Source organism: Sus scrofa, chromosome 13 (assembly GCF_000003025.6).
Source record: "Sus scrofa isolate TJ Tabasco breed Duroc chromosome 13, Sscrofa11.1, whole genome shotgun sequence".
In the NCBI taxonomy this organism is placed as follows: Eukaryota; Metazoa; Chordata; class Mammalia; order Artiodactyla; family Suidae; genus Sus; species Sus scrofa.
Window position 1 is genome coordinate 2,824,870 of NC_010455.5, and position 21,229 is coordinate 2,846,098.

Sequence of the window (21,229 nt, forward strand, 5' to 3'; positions counted from 1 at the left end):
CTAATACCAAAATCAAAAAAGAAAATTATAGGCCAATATCTCTGATGAATATAGACGCAAAAATTCTCAACAAAATTTTAGCCATCCAAACCAACAACATATAAAAAAGATCATACACCATGACCAAGTGGGATTCATCCCAGGTGCACAAGGATGGTTCAACATATGCAAATCAATCAACATCATACACCACATTAACAAAAGAAAAGTCAAAAATCACACGATCATCTCGATAGATGCAGAGAAAGCATTTGACAAGGTCCAACATTCATTCATGATAAAAACTCTTACCAAAGTGGGTTTAGAGGGAACATACCTTAACATAATCAAAGCCATTTATGACAAACCCACAGAAAATATAATACTCAATGGAGAAAAGCTGAAAGCCTTCCCACTAAAATCTGGAAAAAGACAAAGATGCCCACTCTCACCACTGTTATTCAACATAGTATTGGAAGTCCTAGACACAGCAATCAGACAAACAAAAGAAATAAAAGGTATACAAATTGGAGGTGAAGAGGTAAAACTGTCACTCTATGCAGATGACTTGATGCTATATATAGAAAACCCTAGGCTATATCCCAAAACTACTCAACCTGATGAAAGTATTCAGCAAAGTAGCAGTATACAAGATTAACATTCAGAAATTGGTTGCATTTCTTTATACTAATAATGAAATATTAGAAAAGAAGTATAAAAATACCTTTTAAAATTGCACCCCAAGGAGGGAGTTCCCGTCGTGGCTCAGTGGTTAATGAATCCGACTAAGAACCATATGGTTGTGGGTTCAATCCCTGGCCTTGCTCAGTGGGTTAAGGATCGGTGTTGCTGTGAGCTGTGGTGTAGATTACAGATGCGGCTTGGGTCCTGCGTTGCTGTGGTTGTGGTGTAGGCCAGTGGCTACAGCTCCAATTCAACCCCTAGCCTGGGAACCTCCATATGCTGTGGGAGCGGCCCAAAAATGGCAAAAAGACAAAAAAAAAAAAATTGCACCCCAAAAAATCAAATACCTAGGAATAAACCTGACCAAGGAGTGAAAGATTATATGCTGAGAACTATAACATTAATCAAGGAAATTAAAGAAGATTTGAAGAAATGGAAATATATTCCATCCTTCTGGGTTGGAAGAATTAATATAGTAAAAATGGTCATACTACCTAAAGCAATCTACTGATTCAATGCAATCCCTATCAAATTACCCATTACATTTTTCACAGAACTACAACAAACAATGAAAAAAATTATATGGACCCACAAAAGACCCAGAATTGCCCAAGCAATCCTGAGGAACAAAAACCAAGCAGGAGGCATAACTCTTTCAGACTTCAGACAATATTACAAAGCTACGATAACCAAGACAGTGTGGTACTGATACCAAGACAGACAGACAGACCAGTGGAAAACCAGACACCTGTGGTCAATTAATCTTCGACAAAGGAGGCAAGAATACAAAATGGGAAAAAGACAGTCTTTTCAGCAAGCGGTGCTGGGAAAACTGGACAGCTGCATGCAAATCAATGAAACTGGAACACACCCTACACCATGCACCATGCACAAAAATAAACTCAAAATGGCTTAAATAATTAAATGTAAGACAGGACACCATCAAACTCCAAGAAGAGAACATAGGCAAAACATTCTCTGACATCAACCATACAAATGCTTTCTCAGGTCAGTCTTCCAAGGCAATAGAAATAAAACCAAAAATAAACCAATAGGACCTAATCAAACTGACAAGCTTATGCACAGCAAAGTAAACCATAAAAAAAAAAAAAAAAAAAAAAAAGACAACCTACGGAATGGGAGAAAATAGTTTCAAATGAAGGAACTGACAAGGGCTTAATTGCTCAAATATACAAACAACTCATGGAACTCAACAACAAAAAACCAACAACCCAATTGAAAATGGGCAAAAGACCTGAATAGACATTTCTCCAAAGAAGATATAAAGATGGCCAAGAAGCACATGAAAAAATGCTGAACATCACTGATTATTAGAGAAATACAAATCAAAACTACAATGAGGTACCACCTCACACTAGTCAGAATGGCCACCATTAATAAGTCAACAAATAACAAACGCTGGAGAGGGTGTGGAGAAAAGGGAACCCTCCTACACTGTTGGTGGGAATGTAAATTGGTACAACCACTATGGAAAACAGTAATGGAGGTACCTCAGAAAACTAAATATAGAACTACCATGTGACCCAGCAATCCCATTCTTGGTCATATATCCAGACAAAATTTTCACTGAAAAAGAGACATGTACCTATATGTTCATTGCGGCACTATTCACAACAGCCAAGATATGGAAACAATCTAAATGTCCATTGACAGGTGAATGGATTAAGGAGATATGGTACATATACACAATGGAATACTCCTCAGACCTTTAAAAAGAACGACATAATGTCATTTGCAGTAACATGGATGGAACTAGAGACTCTCATACTAAGTAAAGGAAGTCAGAGAGAGAAAGACAAATACCATATGATATCACTTATATCTGGAATCTTATATATGACACAAATGAATCTTTCCACAGAAAAGAAACCCATGGACTTGGAGAACAGACTTGTTCTCCAAAGGAGAGGGGGAGGGAGTGGGATGGACCGGGAATTTGGGGTTAATAGATGCAAACTATTGCATTTGGAGTTGATAAGCAATGAGATCCTGCTGTATAGCACAGGGAACTATATCTATTCACTTGTGATGGAACATGATGGAGGATAATCTGAGAAAAAGAATATATATACGACTGGGTCACTTTGCTGTACAGTAGAAATTGACGGAACACTGTAAATCAACTATAATGGAAAAAATTAAAATCCTTAAAAAAAAAGTCAAAGAAAAGCACTAGGTGACATTCCAGACACTCTAGAATAATTCTATGATTTCGAAATTAATAAATTATGCTAAATGGATAAAGAGAATTCTTATTCCAATTTCAAACATTAGTGCAGATGCTCATAAATAATGAAGACAATTTCTAAACAGAATTAGCATTCTTTTGAAAGCCTAGAGCAAGCTTTTTAGAGTTCCATTCACTGCTACCTTTCCCGATGATAAGAAGGGGCTGTTTGGCATTCCTAAGAAGAGATGCTGCCACATATACTGCAGAGGTTTCTGCCATACATATAGGAGGAGGCAAGCAGCACTCCATATACCTGGAAATAAAGATCTCTGTTAATTAAAAGAAGTCAATATACACATATACACAAACATGCATATACATTTATTCCCAAACCATTTTAAAGATTATAGGCAGCAAGACTTAAAACCTCCCCATGCAGCTCTAAAAGATAAAGATTTTCTCCTATATAACCACAATATCCTATCACATCTGGTAAATTAATAGTTATTCACTAAAAGCATCTAAGTGCCAAATGAGCAATTCACTGACTGGAATCTGAAGTCAACAGCCTTGCACTGTAGTAGTGGCAATTTCAGTAATAATAAAAAATATACTAAAAGTTAATATTTAATACCCACTAAGTGCCATTTATTCTCTCATTTAATTTTCTTTTTGTTAATTTTTAACTATTTCTTTAAGAGTCATTTCCCCAATACAATTTTTTCCTACTGTACAGCATGGTGACCCAGTTACACATACACGTACACATTCTATTTTCGCACATTATCATGCTCCATCATAAGTGACTAGACATAGCTCCCAGTGCTATACAGCAGGATCTCATTGCTAATCCATTCCAAAGGCAATAGTTTGCATTTATTAACCCCAAGCTCCCCAACCACCCCACTCCCTCCCCCTCCCTCCTGGCAACCACAGGTCTGTTCTGCAAGTCCACGATTTTCTTTTCTGTGGAAAGGTTCACTTGTGCCTTATATCAGATTCCAGATATAAGTGATAACATATGGTATTGTCTTTCTCTTTCTGACTTACTTCACTCAGTATGAGAGTCTCTAGTTCCATCCATGTTACTGCAAATGGCATTATTTTGTTCTTTTTTATGGCTGAGGAATATTCCGTTGTGTATACATCTTCCTAATCCAGTCATCTGTGGATGGACATTGGGGTTGTTTCCACGTCTTGGCTATTGTGAATAGTGCTGCAATGAACATGCGGGTGCATGTGTCTCTTTCAAGTAGAGTTTTGTCCGGATAGATGCCCAAGAGTGGGATTGCGGGGTCATATGGAAGTTCTATGGATAGATTTCTAAGGTATCTCCAAACTGTTCTCCATAGTGGCTGTACCAGTTTACATTCCCACCAACAGTGCAGGAGGGTTCCCTTTGCTCCACAGCCCCTCCAGCACTTGTTATTTGTCGATTTATTAATGATGGCCATTCTGACTGGTGTGAGGTGGTATCTCATGGTAGTTTTGATTTGCATTTCTCTATTAGGTATTACCATTATCTCCATTTCACCACTGTGGGAAAAGGAAAACTGAGAAAGTAGGTAATTTGCCCAGGGTCTCCAAAAGGCATGTGGCAAAGACTGGATTGAAGTAGGTTGTTCTGTCTCTGAAGTCCATACTTTTAACTACCTCACCATATTTCCACTCACTACTTTAGTACCACAATATGCACTTGTAAAAGAAATATTAGAACGGTTATAGTTAAGTATTTATAGACATCAAGTCCTCAGTGTTTAATTTATCCTAATTTATAAATATCACACTGTATAAAACTTGGGCATATAATATCAAAAAAAGGACATTCAAGTATTTTTTTTCTTTTTAGGGCCACACATGCAGCATGTGGAAGTTCCCAGGCTACGAGTGGAATCAGAGCTGCAGTTGCCAGCCTACACTACAGCCACAACAATGCAGAATCCAAGCCACATCTGTGACCTATGCCGCAGCTTGTGGCAACGCCAGATCCTTAACCCACGGACCTTGGCCTGGGATCAAATCTGCATCCTCAGGTATACTACGGCGGGTTCTTAACCCAAGCCACAACAGGAATTCCCAAGACATTCAGATATTTACCAAAATTTTAAGGAAGGCTTACAGAGTTAACTTCCTTGAGGCACATTTCCACCCACCCCCACCCCAACAATAATGACCGTCATGTTCAGGTATTACATACAATAGATGTCCTTTTTGTCTCACTCTCCCAAATAGAAACCACTCCTTAGTATCCTGAGTATACAGAAATGCTCACTGTCTCTCGTGGCCACTAGAGAACCACTTGGCCCACAGCAGCAGGAATGTGCTAAATGGTCCTCAGGGTGATGCATTAACCCAAGTTAACCCTGGCCAGGGTGACTTAGATACCAGTTTGTTGTACTTACTGCTCACTCAGTGTTTACTTATGAAATAAGGGAACCTGGAAAATCATAGTAACACCTGGTGTTGGAATATTTTTAAATCACAGAGAAAGATAAGATTAAAAAGTTTTATGCTGAGTTCTAATACTTTTTCAAAAGTTACCTCATCTCTTGGTTTATACTATAAAGACTCTAAATAACCATAGCAGGAGTTCCCGTCGTGGCGCAGTGGTTAATGAATCCGACTAGGAACCATGAGGTTGCGAGTTCGACCCCTGACCTCGCTCAGTGGGTTGAGGACCCGGCGTTGCCGTGGGCTGTGGTGTAGGTTGCAGGCGGGGCTTGGATCTTCTGTTGCTGTGGCTCTGGTATAGGCCGGTGGCTACGGCTCCGACTGGAACCCTAGCCTGGGAACCTCCATGTGCCGTGGGTGCAGCCCTAGAAAAGACAAAAAAAAAAAAGACCAAACAAAAGAAAGAACTCTAGTTAACTATTACTCACTTTATAGAATTCACATTCACCTGGAGGTTCACAAAGTCTGCAGGTATGTCAACATAGCAAGCACCTGGACGGCCATAAATACTGCTTCTCACTGCCTAAGTTCATTACAAATGGAAGAAAATATTTAAAAAACTCAATCCTATTATCACATTCCACATAAGGATAATTTAAAATCTTGAAGTGAACACTATTTCAATTTTTTGGACATCCTTAGCTGATGCCACATTCTTAGAAATAAACAATTTTAATTAAAATTGAAATGCCCTCTATTGATTCTATACATTTTAAGATATTTTTGTTCAAAAGGGGAGAGATAAGAAAGAAAATACTCTCTTAGGGCTTTAAAATTCATGTTACACTTTAGTCCTAGAAATTATCTACTAGGTTCTACCTATCAAGTCTTTACTTTATAACATGTACTTTGACCTGCTTCCTAATCCTAATGATTTAGCAAAGGTTTCAGAAACTGTGATATTATAACATGTGTCAAATGGTTTCTGTAACACATGGTTTTTGAAACAGCTCAAAAATAACTTTAAATATAAAATTAATTTAAAATATGCTATTTAGTCAACTAAGAGGTAGCCTTATAAGCATTAGCACTAATTTTCAAAAATAATCTTGCACGAGCATGAGAAAGGGCACTCAGTGTTTCTTATATCCTTCTTTCTACTTTTCCATATTTCAAAAAAAATTTTTAAGTATAGGAGAAAATGCCCCCCCCCAAATTTACTTTATCTGTTTCTATAATTAAGCTAATTACAGTGAACATTAAAATATTCAAATAGCTACTGTTAAATAGCTATTTAACAATATCATTAACTACCCGAATATAGTCCAAATTGTTACTCCTTTTTTTTTTTTTTTTTTTTAATGTTATGGCCACACCTGTGGTATATGGAAGTTCCTGGGCCAGGGATCAAATCTGAGCTGACTTACACCATAGCTATGGCAATGTCAGATACTTTAACCCACTGTGACAGGCCAGGGAGCAAACCTACACCTCTGCAGCAACCTGAGCCCCTGCAGAGTCTCTCTCTTTTTTTTTCTTTTTATGGCTATACCTGTGGCATATGGAAGTTCCTCGGCTAGGGGTCAAATCAGAGCTGCAGCTGCCAGCCACAGCCACAGCCACAGCCACAGCCACAGACATAGTAATGCAGGATCTGAGCCACATCTGCAACTTATCCCGCAGCTTGCAGCAACACCAGATCCTTAACCCACTGAATGAGGCCAGGATTTGAACCCATATCTTCATGGACACTATGCTGGGTTCTTAACTAGCTGAGCCACAATGGGAACTGCTACAGTCAGATTCTTAACCCACTGGGCTACATTGGGAATGCCCCACATTGTTACTCATTCTATTGGAAATAAAAATAATGCAAGTATTCATTGTACAACTATAAATGTAATAAATTCATTGAGTAATAATAATAATTAAAAAATAATAAACATATAAGCAACTGAACAAAACTAATTGTCTTAGAGGGCATGTAATTAAATACTGTACCTTTTCAATAACAGAGGGAATAGCTTCTATGCTATCTGGCCGGGCAGAGAACTTGCTATATAATCTACAAGCTTCAACCTATAAATAAAAAGAAAATCACTTAAAATTCAGTTCTCATATCATATTACTCCTCTGAAAGAAGGCAAAATATTAAGTCATTACTTTCTATTATCTTTAGAGGCAAGATGGAGAAAAATGAATTACCTGGATTGTTTCTTAAAAGCCTATGCAAAGTACAACCAAATCTCTGCCTTGGTATGATTCAAGAAGAAAATCAAAACAAGACACCATTTTCGTTTCTTAGATTGGCAAAAATAAGAGTTAGATAATACCCAGCATCTACCATAATACAGGAAATCAGACACTCTCATAAACTGTGGTGAGACTATAAATGGGAAGAGAAGATGACAACATCCCCTAAAAATTTAAATAAGTATGTCCTTGGAACCAGAAATTATACAGCCAGGAATATACAACTTCATCTGTTATATCTCACTATAATAATTATCTATTTTTACATTTCTGATGATTTTCCTGTTATATATTTTGCTGCTATGCTGTTTGGTGTAAATTCAGTAGTATTAATTTTTCGCTGTTTAATGTACTTTGAAGCAATATATACAAGCTGTTTCTCTTGACACTTTTTGGTATGAAATCTATGGAACAGCTGGCATTCTTAGTCCCACAGGCATGAAAGAACTAAGATTACCCCCCAACTTAGTATGTTCATGGTCATGTCATTTATAAAGTAATTCCACAAGAAATACATTCGGATTTTAAATCAAATCAGTGAATTTCTCCTCAAATTTTTAATTTCATCTAATAAACATCTATTATTTTCCTTTTCAGGAAAAAAATATTTGTAATGGACATTATCCTCTGCTTTCTTTTTTCTTCTATTAAATTTCTGCAGTAACTTCAAATTTGCTTTTAAGTAACTTATCTGCTCTACTTATTTTTCATATATATCAGCATCTTCTAAATAACAACTGTATCCTCCACCATTAAGTAAAACTTCAATTCCCTTTTAAGAGTATAAAAATGTAACTCTTCATTAACCTATACCAAGGACTATTATCCTCTATTAGTTTAAATCACAAACAAAATTCCATTTTTTTTTTGTCTTTTTTTTTTTTTTTTTTTTACCATTTCTTGGGCCGCTGCCACAGCATACGGAGGTTCCCAGGCTAGGGGTCGAATCGGAGCTATAGCCACCGGCCTACACCAGAGCCACAGCAACTTGGGATCTGAGCCTTGTCTAGGATCTACACCACAGCTCACGGCAACACTGGATCCTTAACCCACAGAGCAAGGCCAGGGATTGAACCCGCAACCTCATGGTTCCTAGTCGGATTCGTTAACCACTAAGCTACTATGGGAACTCTACAAAGTCCTATTTTTATATCCTGAAGTTTCTCACAATGATTCCTGATTTACCAACAGAATTTGCCTAATGGTTTTAACATTATTCATGATGTTTTGCTATAAATGCTCAAATACATTCACATAAGTGTTAATCATTCACTCTCACCTACTTGTTTTCTACAACTATACTTAAAACCGTAACTTTGTTGACAAATTCTTTCAAGTTTTTAACTTTCCTTCATTTTTCTAAAGTAAAAAGGCTTCTACTTTAATTGTTTACTTTGTGGACAAGAGTTTTAATCTCTTCTCCATAAATCTTAATGGAGTATAATTATGCTACCAAATGCTAGAGGAAGGATCTTAGCATTGGGTACCTGAGGAAACTCCTGGAAGGCTCCCATTGTTTCCTGACTTCTTTCAGAGGAACCACCAATCACAATCAAGGGCCTGAAATATTTGTTTTTTAGAAAAGAATTACAAATGACCTCAACATTTAAAATATTCAGCAGAGTGCCCAATGAATAATAAACAATGAATGTTTAGAAAAAGAGAATTGTATTTTCCCTTAAAAATGGTCAATTTAAAAATATTTAGGAAACAATTTGGTGTGAGAGAAATCTTCCTCAATTTCTGAAAAACCTGAAATTTATAGTAAATATTTTTCCTCCATGCCCATCTCACCCCTGCTACTTTAGGATGCTGATGCTAAACCTCTGGGTGTGGGAATTGATATAAACTAAATTGTTATGCCCTCCCTATTACTCTTGGGACTAAGAGAAGGAAAACACTTTCCTAAGTGAGCCTATTTGGAAATGGCAGAAAGAGAGAAATTCTTCAGCAGTAAAATTCTTATCCTTTGGGAAGAAAAAAAAGACAGAATAAAGCTAAAGTTACTCAAAAAGTATCAGACACTAAAGTAGATAAGAAGACAAAAGTCTATGAGGGAAGAAAGAAAAAAAGGAACTGAAAGAAACATAGCAAGAAAGAGAACAATGTCCTTCCCATAGGAAGATTAAATATTTTATGAATTATTAAAACATAGCCCCCTTTAACATGAGAGTAAAGACTGGTAAAGAATCAGAGACGGGGTTAAGGGAAAGATCAACTACTTGCCTATTTGATAAATGTCAGATTTCAATCGTCCTGCTAGTTATGCAACACAAGATGAGAAATTAAATAAACTCTTGCATACTGAGGTGGGATCTTCACTTACAGAAATTTACACACATATTCACATATAGATGTGGAATATATATAAAATTATCCCAAACTATTAATAGTGATATTTCTAGGTAGAAGAATTACTGATGGTTTTTTATTTTCTTCCTAACACTCTTAAGTTTTGTTTTATTATATTTTTTTGTCTTTTGTCTTTTAAGGCTGCACCTGCAGCACATGGAGTCCCCATTGGCTAGGGGTCCAATTGGAGCCATAGCTGCCGGCCTACACCACAGTAACTCAGGATACGAGCTGCGTCTGCGACCCACACCACAGCTCATGGCAATGCTGCATCCTTAACCCACTGAGCAAGGCCAGGGATCAAACCTGCATCCTCATGGATGCTAGTCAGATTCATTTTCACTGAGCCACAACGAGAACTCCCACACTCTTCTTAATTTTTCACTAAGCCACTTCCTCAAGGACTTGACTCCCAGTCTTCCCACCACAGATCAGTGGTTGCTTCACTACGTAAAAGCACGCATCGAGATTTTTATGAAAATGTTTTCAATAATAACAATATAATTACCAACAGTTCATGTTTGCATTTGCCATACCACCCAAGGCATGGATGAGACCTGGACCAGAAACGACAAGGCAAACTCCTGGCCTAAAAGCAAAACAGAATTAATTTTATTAAAAGCAGGTCAGATGAAATACTTATCACTTATTAATATATCACTTTAGGGTGAAACATAGCCTTCTTGGACTTCGAAGGAAGGACATATAGGTCTTTACTACAATTGATAGAACAATTACTAGAATATTTTTCCAATTAGAAAAAAAAGATTGTATCAATCTTGCTGCAAAAAATAAGGCACCTATCATCCTTACACTGTATCTCACTAACCTCTTTATATTTTGCTCCTATTATATTAGAGCTAAATCAAGTTGACTGCATACAGAAGCAAATTTTTCACTGCTGAGTACATTTTTGCATGAAAAAGAGTGTTCTTAAAAAATTTCTTGGACTTCTCCTATGGCTCACATCATAAACTCCTCAGCGATAGCTCTGAGTGGCTCTGTTTCAAACCGGGTCTGGGGGCCTCCATATGCCACAGGTATGACAACATCTTAAAAAAATTCTTAACAAATAAATATATGATGTTAATTAGTCTCTGACGGAAAGTAATTCTGAAATGAGTGCTATGCCCCCCCCTTTTTTTTAGTAAAAGCAGAGGGTTTATTATAAATCTTGATATGAGTTTCAAAGACTAGAGTAGCAGGAAAATGCCCAACTGTCAGAGAAATTCATTAGCCAAATCTTAGAAAGCTGGTTGGGTTTGCCCCCCCAACTTTTTAAATTGAACTTTAATGCTTTACCCTAAATGAATTTCTAAGCTTAAAGCACTGAATAAAAAGGTATCTCCATAAAATTCAGCTTGCCATTTTCAATTTATAAAGTAATTTAAGAATATTTATTTAAGATAGCCATTAAATTGAGGCAGGCACTATAAAAAAACAGTCTGGAGGTTTCTCAAAAAACTATACTATACAATCCAACAATTCCACTCTAGGTATTTATCTGAAGAAAACAAAACACTAAATTCAAAAAGATATATGCATCCCTATGTTCATGTAGCACTATTTGCAACAGCCAAGATATGGAAGCAACCTCAGTTTCCATCCATAAATGAACGGATAAAGCAGATGTAGTATACATATACAATGAAATATCAGTTATAAAAAAGAACAAAATCTTGCTATTTGTGGCAACATGGGTAGACCTGGAAGACATTATGCTTAGGAAAATGAATCAGAGGAAAACAAATACCGTATGATCTCACTAACACGTGGAATCTAAACCAAAAAACAAATGAACAAACAGAAACAGACTCATAGATACAGAGAACAAACTTATGGTTGCCAGAGGTGAGGTAGGTGGAGAATGGATGAAAAAGGTGAAGAGGATTACAAGGTATAAACTGTCAGCTCTAAAATAAATATCATAGGGACGAAATGCACAGCATAAGGAACATAGTCAATAATATAACAACTTTGTATGATAACAGAAGGTAACTGGTCTTATTGTGGTGACTATTTCATAATTTATAAATATATCAAATGGCGACATTGTACACCTAAACTAATATAATAGTGTATTTCATTATAACTCAATTTTTAAAAAAGAAACTGAAAAAAAACACAGACTTTAGTTTACCTGCCTGTCAGATATCCAACTGCAGAGGCAGCATAGCAAGCCTGCAAAGAAAAAACACTGAGATTTAAGCATTTTGGGATCCTTATAATATTAAAAAGTATTAGTAATAAGGTTTGAGTATTATATATGTATTAAGTACGTATATAATAATTTACTCTTAAGAAACTAGAACTTGGGAGTCCCTATTGTGGCTCAGCAGTAACGAACACAATTAGTATCCATGGGGTGAAGGTTTGATCCCTGGCCTTGTTCAGTGGGTTGGGGATTCGGCATTGCTGTGAGCTGTGGTGTAGGCTAGCAGCCGCATCTTCGATTTGACCCCTACCCTGGGAACTTTCATATGCCACAGGTGCAGCCCTAAAAAGACCAAAAAAAAAAAAAAAAAAGGAAAGAAAGAAAAAGAAAAAAGAAACTAGAACTTAATCATTAAGGTGGATTTAGAATACTTTTCATTTTACGTATTTATGTATTTATTTATTTATTTTGATTTTTACGGTTGTACCCGAGGCATGTGGAAGTTCCCAGGCTAGGGGTCAAATTGGAGCTACTGCTGCTGGCCTGCACCACAGCAATGCGGGATCCGAGCTGTGTCTGTGACCTACGCCCCAGCCCACGGCAACACCAGATCCTTAACCCACTGAGCGAGGCCAGGGATCAAACCCAAATTCTCAGTCAGATTCGTTCCTGCTGCACCACAACAGGAACTTCCAGAACCCTTTTCATTTTAACAAATAATGTTCTACTTGAAAATTTCAAATAATGGTTTAAATATCTAATCCTAATCCTAATTTTTAGGTTTTCAAGGAGTTTATCCATATCATCTAGTTTATTTATAACAACATCTTACAATTGCTTAAACATCTGCAGGACCAATAGCAATGTCTTTTTTATTCCTAACATTCATAATTTGTGTTTTTTCTCTTTTATCAATTATTGATATTGCTAGGGACTTACCAAATATATTCATCTTGCCAAAGAACCAATTTTTGGCTTTGTAGATTTTTCTCTATCCTTCCATTGTTTTCTGTTCCATTGACTTCTGCTATTGTATTTATTACTTTACTCCATCCAGTTTGGGTTTACTCTGGTTTTCTTTTTTTTTTTTAATTAAAGCATAGTTGATTTATAATGTTGTGCCTATTTTCGCTGTACAGTGGTTTTCTTTTTCTAGCATCTTAAAATGTAAGCTGAGAGCATTGGTTTTTGACCTTCTTTACTGATAGATTCAATTCAAAACTATTTCCTCTAAGAACTGCTTTAGCTGTAACTTAACATATTTCAGACCTCATCTTTTCATTGTCACTCAATTAAAAATGTTTTCTGGAGATTCCATAGTGGCTCAGTGGAAGCGAATCTGACTAGCATCCACAGGGTGCGGATTCCATCCCTGGCCTTGCTCAGTGGGTTAAGGATACGGCGTTGCCCTGAGCTGTGGTGTACGTTGCAGACACCGCTCCAATCTGGCATTGCTGTGGCTGTGGCATAGGCCAGCCGCTGCAGCTCTGATGAGACCACTAGTCTGGGAACCTCCAAATGCCACAGCTGCAGCCCTAAAAAGACAATTAAATAAATAAATAAATAAACAAAATAAAGTTTTCCATATCCTCTTGGATTTCTTTAACACCCTATTGGTTAGTTAGGGTCCATGGTGACATCTCCTTTTTCATCCCTAACATTGGTAATTTGTATTTTTCTCTTTTATTTTTAATTGTCTACCATTAAGTTTATTGATTTTAACTAATCTTTTCAAATATTTACAAAGAATCAAATGTGTTACTGAATTTTCAAATGTTTGGAAATTTTCTGTTAACTGAATTCCACTTTATTTCCACATGGTAAAGTTACTTATACTGTATGTTTTCAATCCTTGGAGATTTGTTGAAATTTCCTTTATGGACTTCAAATGGTTAGTTTTTATTTTTAAAATGCACTTCAGCTCATTACAGGAAGAGAAGGAAGGTGCTAAATTAAATAGAAGATGATCCAGAAAACTGCTAAATGCTCTTTAGGAAGAAAAAGAAATGAGACTGGTTTGACAAAATGTCCTATCTTCCTTTCTTTTTTCTTTGTCTCTTTAGGGCTGCACCCATGGCATATGGAGGTTCTCAGGCTAGAGATCCAATTGGAACCACAGCCACGGCAACTCAGGATCCCAGCCACGTCTGCAACTTACACCACAGCTCAGGGCAACGCAGGATGCTTAACCCACTCAGCGAGGCCAGGGATCAAACACTCAGCTTCATGGATACTAGTCAGATTCATCTCCACTGAGCCACAATGGGAACTCCCTATCTTCCTTGCTTGTGCTTCCAAATAAGCCTCTAAGAAGGGAGGCTCTAAGTGCGATGAGGTGGAATGAATACTGGGCAGGAATTCGGGACACCTCTGGAGTCCAAGCATGGCTTTGCCATTTGTGTTGTTACCTTGCAGAGCTGCCTACTACATAACATGGGTCATGGCCTCACCTACTAATGTTGCAGGTACTATCTGAGCACCTATCATGTGCAGGCACCACATACAGACTGCGGACACAGATGTGTCAGGAAGAAATAATATCCACGACCCCCTGGAGCTCACAGCCTAATAGGGAAGCCAGATCAGACAAATAATACACAGAAATGACACATAATAGGTAGTTATGAGACTGAAGAACAGGGAGGAGGCCAAGATTCAGACCAGATAACTGTCCGTTCCAATTGTGACACTCTAGACTTGGCAAAGTACAATACCGTATAGTGTTAAAAAGAGTGTGGACTCCATGGGAGTTCCCGTCCTGGCCCAGTGGTTAACGATTCCGACTAGGAACCATGAGGTTGCGGGTTTGATCCCTGGCCTTGCTCAGTGGGTTAAGGATCTGGCATTGCAGTGAGCTGTGATGTAGGTTGCAGATGCGGCTCTGATCCTGCCTTGCTGTGGCTCTGGCCTACGCCGGCGGCTACAGCTCAGGTTCGATTGGACTCTTAGCCTGGGAACCTTCATATGCCGGCAGGAGCGGCCCAAGAAATGGCAAAAAGACAAAAAAAAAAAAAGTGTGGACTCCAGATCCATAATACCTAGGTCCAAATGTGGTCCTGCCAATACCAGAGGTCTCCTTGGGCAAATTTCTTAACCTCTCTGGGTCTCACTTTTCTCATCCGCAACTAGGATTAACAATGGTCCTTGCCTCCTAGGATCGTTGTGACGGATACGTGTAAAATATTACTGTAGTGATAAGCGCCGACTCTCTGCAATGAGTATTTGCCATTATTATCATTACTCATCCTCAATCGTGCATTCATCTCTCAAGGTCCATACTTACAGCCTGCTCATTCCTCATCCCGACGTATCTGATGCCCAGTTTCTGGGTGGCAAGGGCAATTTCAGTCACTGGAATGCCTACGATGCCAAACATGTAGTTCACGTCCTGGGGGCCAAGAACAGAGGAATAAGGCCAGGGCTCCCAGCCCCACAGCTCCCTTCTGCGACGGTAAAAGGAAAACCTCCCGCAAACCTCTCTGCTGCCAGCCCCCACCGTTTCCCCCGTTTCTAAGACAACGACTCGGCCCCGCCGGCTTCCGTAGGAGCGTTCCTAACACCTGTGTTTTCAGGGACTGGGCGATGACTTCCGCACCGGACATCTGCGCCTCGCTTGGGTTGCTGCCCTCTGCCAAGTTATTTCCGGACATCTTCCACCTTAAAGTTCGAGGCCCTACCGCAGTCGACGACAGGCTGAAGCGGAGTTACCAAGCCAAAGCAGGCTCGAAAACACCAACCGTGGAACCGCCCCTCTGAGGAGGAGGCCACCCGCCCTTCGGAGAGCGGAGGGGAGGAGGCGGGGCGGAAGCCGGCAAGCTCGTGAGGAGGTGAGAGGTAAACCCACTCTCTCCAATCACAACGGGGCCTTTTCCTGGACCGTCCATTCGTGGGGGGATGGGAGCAAAGTGCCAGGAGAAGGCGGGACTAGCTGGAGGCGGCGGCCTAAGCCTAGAGAGTGAGAGGCCGATCAGCGGGCGCTCGTTGCCACACTCTACAACCCACTTCGGGACCCTGGAGGGCGAGTGAGTGGCGCATGCGCAAATCCGGGGTGGAAGAGGGCGGAGCGCAGGCGCACTCGCGGCTTCGCCTTGGGGCCTGCGCACAGGTTCGCACAGGCTGCTGGGGTGTAATGGGAAGGTGCTGAGGGCTAGGCAAAAGTCTTCTTCGGGTTGCGTAGTCGTTATTCCGCGTCTCCTGTGTTCTGAGCTTTGACCTAAATGCTTTTTGGTTTATGAGTTCATAACCTCGTGGGTTTACAACCCGAGAACGTAGTATTTCATTAAACCCGCAAGCGGGAGATCCGTATTTGGCACCGTGGGTTAAGGATCCGGTATGTCGCGTCTGCGGCTTGGATTCGATACCTGGGACTCGGGGACTTACATTTGCCTGGAGTGCTTAAAAAAAAAAGAAAAATCCATAATCAAATGTGTACTTCTTATCCCGTGTCATATATAAGGACGCCAAATCTCCACGCAGGACGAGGCAAGTTGCTAAAAGCCGTTGGACCCAGGACAGTCTTGTGCTCTATTCATTGTTCAGCCCTTTGGCCACAGGAGATAAGAAGGGCCTCTTAAGCCTATTCTTGACCATTTTATTCTCTAACCCTTGCTGCTAACCCTCCACTCTTTACAAAGTCAGGAAATGGGGATATTTGTGATTAATTAGCGTGGGTAACCACAAGGAGCTCTGCAGTGGAGCATCTTTTAAAACACATTTTAAAAAAAAAAACACATTTTTGAGTAAAAAATGTGCTTACAGTGTGCAATTTATGAAGCTAAATCCTCAAGATCTGCTCAGTAGCAACCAAAATCTCCAATCCTAATGAAGAGTGGAACTTTAAATTTGGGGGGATTCGAAGTGTTTTAAAATGCAAAGAACCCAGTAATATGTGGAAAGTGAAGAAACAAGAAGAGAGGGCAGTGGGTCATGAGTAGTGAAATGGATGAAAAGCATTGGAAATGAAAGAATTTCTAAACCCTGTGGGTCCTTCCGAAAAGGGTTCTCTGGGAATTTGAAACTCTGACTTTCACCCAAAGCAGAGGAGAATAAAATAGTTGCTTCCTTGAATATGGGGGCCTGGGCTAGTGTAGTCCATCTAAGAGGGAGATTTCTTTGAAGTCTCAGAGTTCGTCTAAAAAAAATAATAAATGCAGATCTTCAGTTGTATTCCAGAATCTGTATTTTAATTGAGGTAAAATAAATATAAATGTACACATCTTAAATGAGTTTTGACAATTGTATATACCTCCGGAACCACCACCCAGAATAAAAATGACATGTTAAACTACTTATCTGTCAAGGAAAATTGAGATTCCAGAAAGGTACAGAGTGTTTTTTGTGTGGCTTTGAATGGTCCTTGGCACACTATCTCCTGTCCCTGTTTGAGAAGCATAGACTGCACACCTCTCTATCATGTGGGATTGATATCAGTACCTGTGTGACAGTCTCTACCCCCAAGCATCAGACTCACTTGGAAAGCTATTTATTTATTTATTTATTTGCTTTTTGGGGCCACACATGTGGCGTATGGAAGTTCCCAGGCTAAGGGTCGAATCGGAGCTGCAGCTGCCAACCTACACTACAGCCACTGCAACTCGGGAAACAAGCCCTGTCTGTGACCTACACCACAGCTCATGGCAATGCCGGATCCTTAACCCACTGAAGGAGGCCAGGGCTCGAACCCGTGTCCTCGTGGATACTATTCAGGTTCATTACTGCGGGAACTCCTGGAAATCTTTTTAAACATACAGTTACTTGGGCCCTACCCCACGTCTTCTGTATCAATATCTCAGGACAAATCAGGCGCCTGTATTTTTTCAGAGCTGCTGTCTAAATTTGATTTGCAGCCCAACCAGAGAACCACTAGCTCTGTATTCATGCTAGAGGCCTGAGTTACTAATTAAATTTTTGATTGCCTATTACCAAATGCTATTGCTTAATTTGGATTTATGGTTTCAAGGCTGGTTTGACATTGGCAGCTCCAACTTGTATAGATGATAGTTCATTGGAACTTGTGTCCACCAATGTCCCGAATGAATCACAGATGGAGTCACTCCATATAAGGTGTGGTGAAAAGTGAACTATGAATTGGTATAAATCCCCTGAATTCAGATGAACTGGTTGGAACAAAGGATAAATTATCAACTGACTGAACTCTTGTCCTTTAGCCCTTTTAGCAGAGGGAGAGGTTGGTAAGAATGTTGAAACTTGCTTCACCTTTATACCCTTGAATTCAGGGCACAACGTTCCGTGATTCACTTGGGTCTGATGATTCAGCAGAAGTGCTGAGAGTCTCTGCCCAGAACTGGCAGCCACTTGGAGCAACTGCTTTCAAGGCAGTGGCAGTGACAGGATTCCAAGATTTTTTTGTGACTCATCCAAGGCCCTTTGTGCAGACGTTGCAAGCATTAATGACATTCTTTATTACTTTTATTGGTGGTAGGTGTGGAATATTTTGTTTGGTTTTGTTTGTTTATTCATGGAAGAATGTCAAATGAGAAGTAAGTCTAGTTTGTTTGTTTGTTTTGCAAAGAAAAGGTAATGAAAACGTGTTCTGAGAGCAGAGTCAGTCATTTGTTACTTTGTCATGAAGTGTCACTTCGCATTGGTTACTCTTTGATGAAATAACCGGTCTTCATACTAGTTACTCTACTTGTGGCTTCTGATGTTATTTGGCAGCTCTTAATCTGGGTGAAGAGAATATCTGGGCAAACAGGTGATTTCTTAAGAGTTGCAAAATAATACCTGGAGAAGATATGCTCACCAAAGATTTAAAACAGGCAGCTCTACAGGTATGTGATGATAGCATGTTTTAATTTCAATAAACAAGGACACTAAAAATCCTTGTGATTATTTAAAAGCATAACACTAAATGAACCTGTAAGAAATGTTTTCATAGGCATGTTTTATCAAAAAGTGAAGTGTTTGGTTATTGAATGAGGAAATAGAGGGTTTTTTAAAGTTTTTTCCTTTTGGGGAGGCTGTACCTGAGGTGTATGGAAGTTCCTGGGCCTAGGGGTTGAATCAGAGCTCCAGCTGCCAGCCTATACCACAGCCACAGCAATGCTAGATCCAAGCCTCATCTGCGACCTACAGCTTGCTGCAATGCTGGATCCTTACCCACTGAGCTCCAAATTAGAGTTATTTGTGATGCATTATGAAATGGCTGAGCATAAAATAAAATTGGCTGAAATAAAAAACTGAAACTGCTTATCTTAAATACAAACAGAAACAAGCTAAAATAACCCAAAAGGAGGTCTATGTAGAAAACTGTTTTTAAAGCCAACGTTGGAGTTCCCGTTGTGGTTCAGTGGAAATGAACCGAACATGAGGTTTCAGGTTCGATTCCTGGCCTTGCTCAGTGGGTTAAGGATCCAGTATTGCCGTGAGCTGTGGTGTAGGTCGCAGACCCAGCTCGGATCTGGTGTTGCTGTGGCTCTTGCGTGGGCTGGCAGCTCTAGCTTGGATTAGACCCCTTTCCTGGGAACCTTCATGTGACACAGATGCGGCCCCTGGGGGGAAAAAAAAAAAAAGATAAAACCAACATTGAAAAATGTCCAGTAGGAAGTGTGCTATTGGAAATTTATCAATATAGAGTGAAGTGGTTCTTTGAATAAAACAGATGGGTGGAATATTCATTGGGGCTGGAGGGGCTGGAGGGTTGTATTCCTTGATTTTCACTCTAACTCCACCTTCTTGAAAAGAGGGGGGATTTTTGTCGTTATTTAGCTTTGATTGGAAGTGTCCTGGCTTTGGTGCATGATAGGAACTTCTGCAAGGCTAATTTTATTGTAATGAGAGCATAATGAGCAAAAGGTTACATTTGGACCCTGGAGATTCCCACCTTTCTTTGTCCACCTCCAGGACACTTGTCACCCCCAAATATGTCGTTTCCTGTCAGTCTGAAAGTTCCTGCTTGTCTGCACAAGGACCCCCACTGTTTACAAATTGCATGGTTTTATAGCCCATGCCCCCTTTTTTTTGCTCATATCTATCTGCCTGCTTCTAAGATTCCCCCCTCAATGAGTCTGGACTTTTAAAGTCTTTTAAGGGGCAAGGGTTAATGGTCCATCTTCTGAAACTTCTTCAGGCTGAGCACGGGCGTTGTCCCCACCTGTGGGTCCAGATCTCCTTGCTGTCTGTCAGAGACAGAGGTCTTGGGGTTGTTTGCAGTGGTGGAGGTGGAGGTAGGGAGTGGAGAGTAGGAGGAGGCAGCAGCCTTGTCCAGCCCATGTGGATGGTCTCCGTCTTCAGGTGAGATAAGTTGCATCCGTGATGCATTATCATTTAAAGTTGGAGTTTTTTGAAGCTCTGGAGTTTTTTCCCTTATGACTTAAGCTTTTGATACAGCTGCTATAATAAGGAGAAATTTGGAGTGTATCTGAGTATAATTATTGGTTATATTAGACATTAGGCCAGAAATGTTGTCTGATCCCTCTGTTGGCCTTTTCTTTTGTATTGTTAACTATTATTATATTTTGGTTGTGTTTTAGTTTTAGTTTCTAGTGACTAGGTTCTTCCTCTGGAGAATGACATTCCCCACATGTTGGGTATTAGCCGTCTGGGTGGTGTCTGTCACACAGCTGTGATCACTAACAATTAGAGTGTGATTATAGTATGTTTTACTGAGCCATCTTAATTTTTGTCCCCTGATGCTAAGACCAGTAAACAAAGGCCAGCTTTGTCTAAAAGCTGGAATACGCTTTCTTCTGATTTAGAAGAGGGTGTCTTTTCTAGAGAGTTTGGCCTCCAGTTGGTTCCTGCCCCAGTCCTTCCTTCCTTACTGTACTGCGTGGTAAAGGAGAACCCAGCAAATTTTTCTGTTAGCGAAAACTAGGTGAGGAGTCCTAGCAGGCGTGGGTCCTCTGGGGAGGCGCAGCTGGCAGGGGAAGATTCACCAGTCAGACGACTTAGTGACTTTGGGAGTGGCATTCATGGGGTCAGATAGTGGATGTTTGTAAGCTAGTGGACAAGGAGGACCATTAGGATGGGTGTGGTTAGAGGAGACACGACTTCATGAGAAGCAAACAAGAAGAGAAAAGGAGCGTTTACTGGAAAGGGGGGTTGTTGATGCCTGGAAGGGAAATTATTAGCCTCCTTTAAGGTGATTTTTATAGCAGTGACTTTTTCCCTGAGATTCCCTGATGCCAGACCTGTAGATCTATAAATTTTTTAATTTATGGGGGAATATTTTGGGCTGAACTGCCTGTGTCCTGTAGACCAGC

At 39.7% G+C, this 21,229-nt stretch overlaps 2 protein-coding genes across 20 annotated transcripts in view; one reads left to right on the forward strand and one right to left on the reverse strand.

The window, feature by feature from the left end:
- Positions 1-16,013, reverse strand: part of HACL1 (2-hydroxyacyl-CoA lyase 1) — a 54,876-nt gene extending 38,863 nt beyond the window's left edge. The window contains exons 1-8 of one of the 3 annotated variants that reach the window (XM_021068436.1): positions 15,566-16,004; positions 15,289-15,393; positions 11,991-12,031; positions 10,359-10,439; positions 8,986-9,058; positions 7,247-7,324; positions 5,734-5,828; positions 3,055-3,167 (exon numbers count right to left, since the gene is read on the reverse strand). In XM_021068436.1, coding sequence (XP_020924095.1) covers positions 3,055-3,167; positions 5,734-5,828; positions 7,247-7,324; positions 8,986-9,058; positions 10,359-10,439; positions 11,991-12,031; positions 15,289-15,393; positions 15,566-15,655 — 676 coding nt within the window. In that variant the 5' untranslated portion in view covers positions 15,656-16,004. 3 annotated transcript variants of the gene reach the window in all.
- Positions 15,556-21,229, forward strand: part of BTD (biotinidase) — a 62,195-nt gene continuing 56,521 nt past the window's right edge. For 4 of the 17 annotated variants that reach the window (XM_021071340.1, XM_021071342.1, XM_021071343.1 and 1 more), the window contains exon 1: positions 18,450-18,796. In XM_021071340.1, the coding sequence (XP_020926999.1) occupies positions 18,761-18,796 (36 nt within the window). In that variant the 5' untranslated portion in view covers positions 18,450-18,760. The other 13 variants (XM_013981377.2, XM_005669282.3, XM_013981378.2 and 10 more) reach the window with 13 other exon arrangements.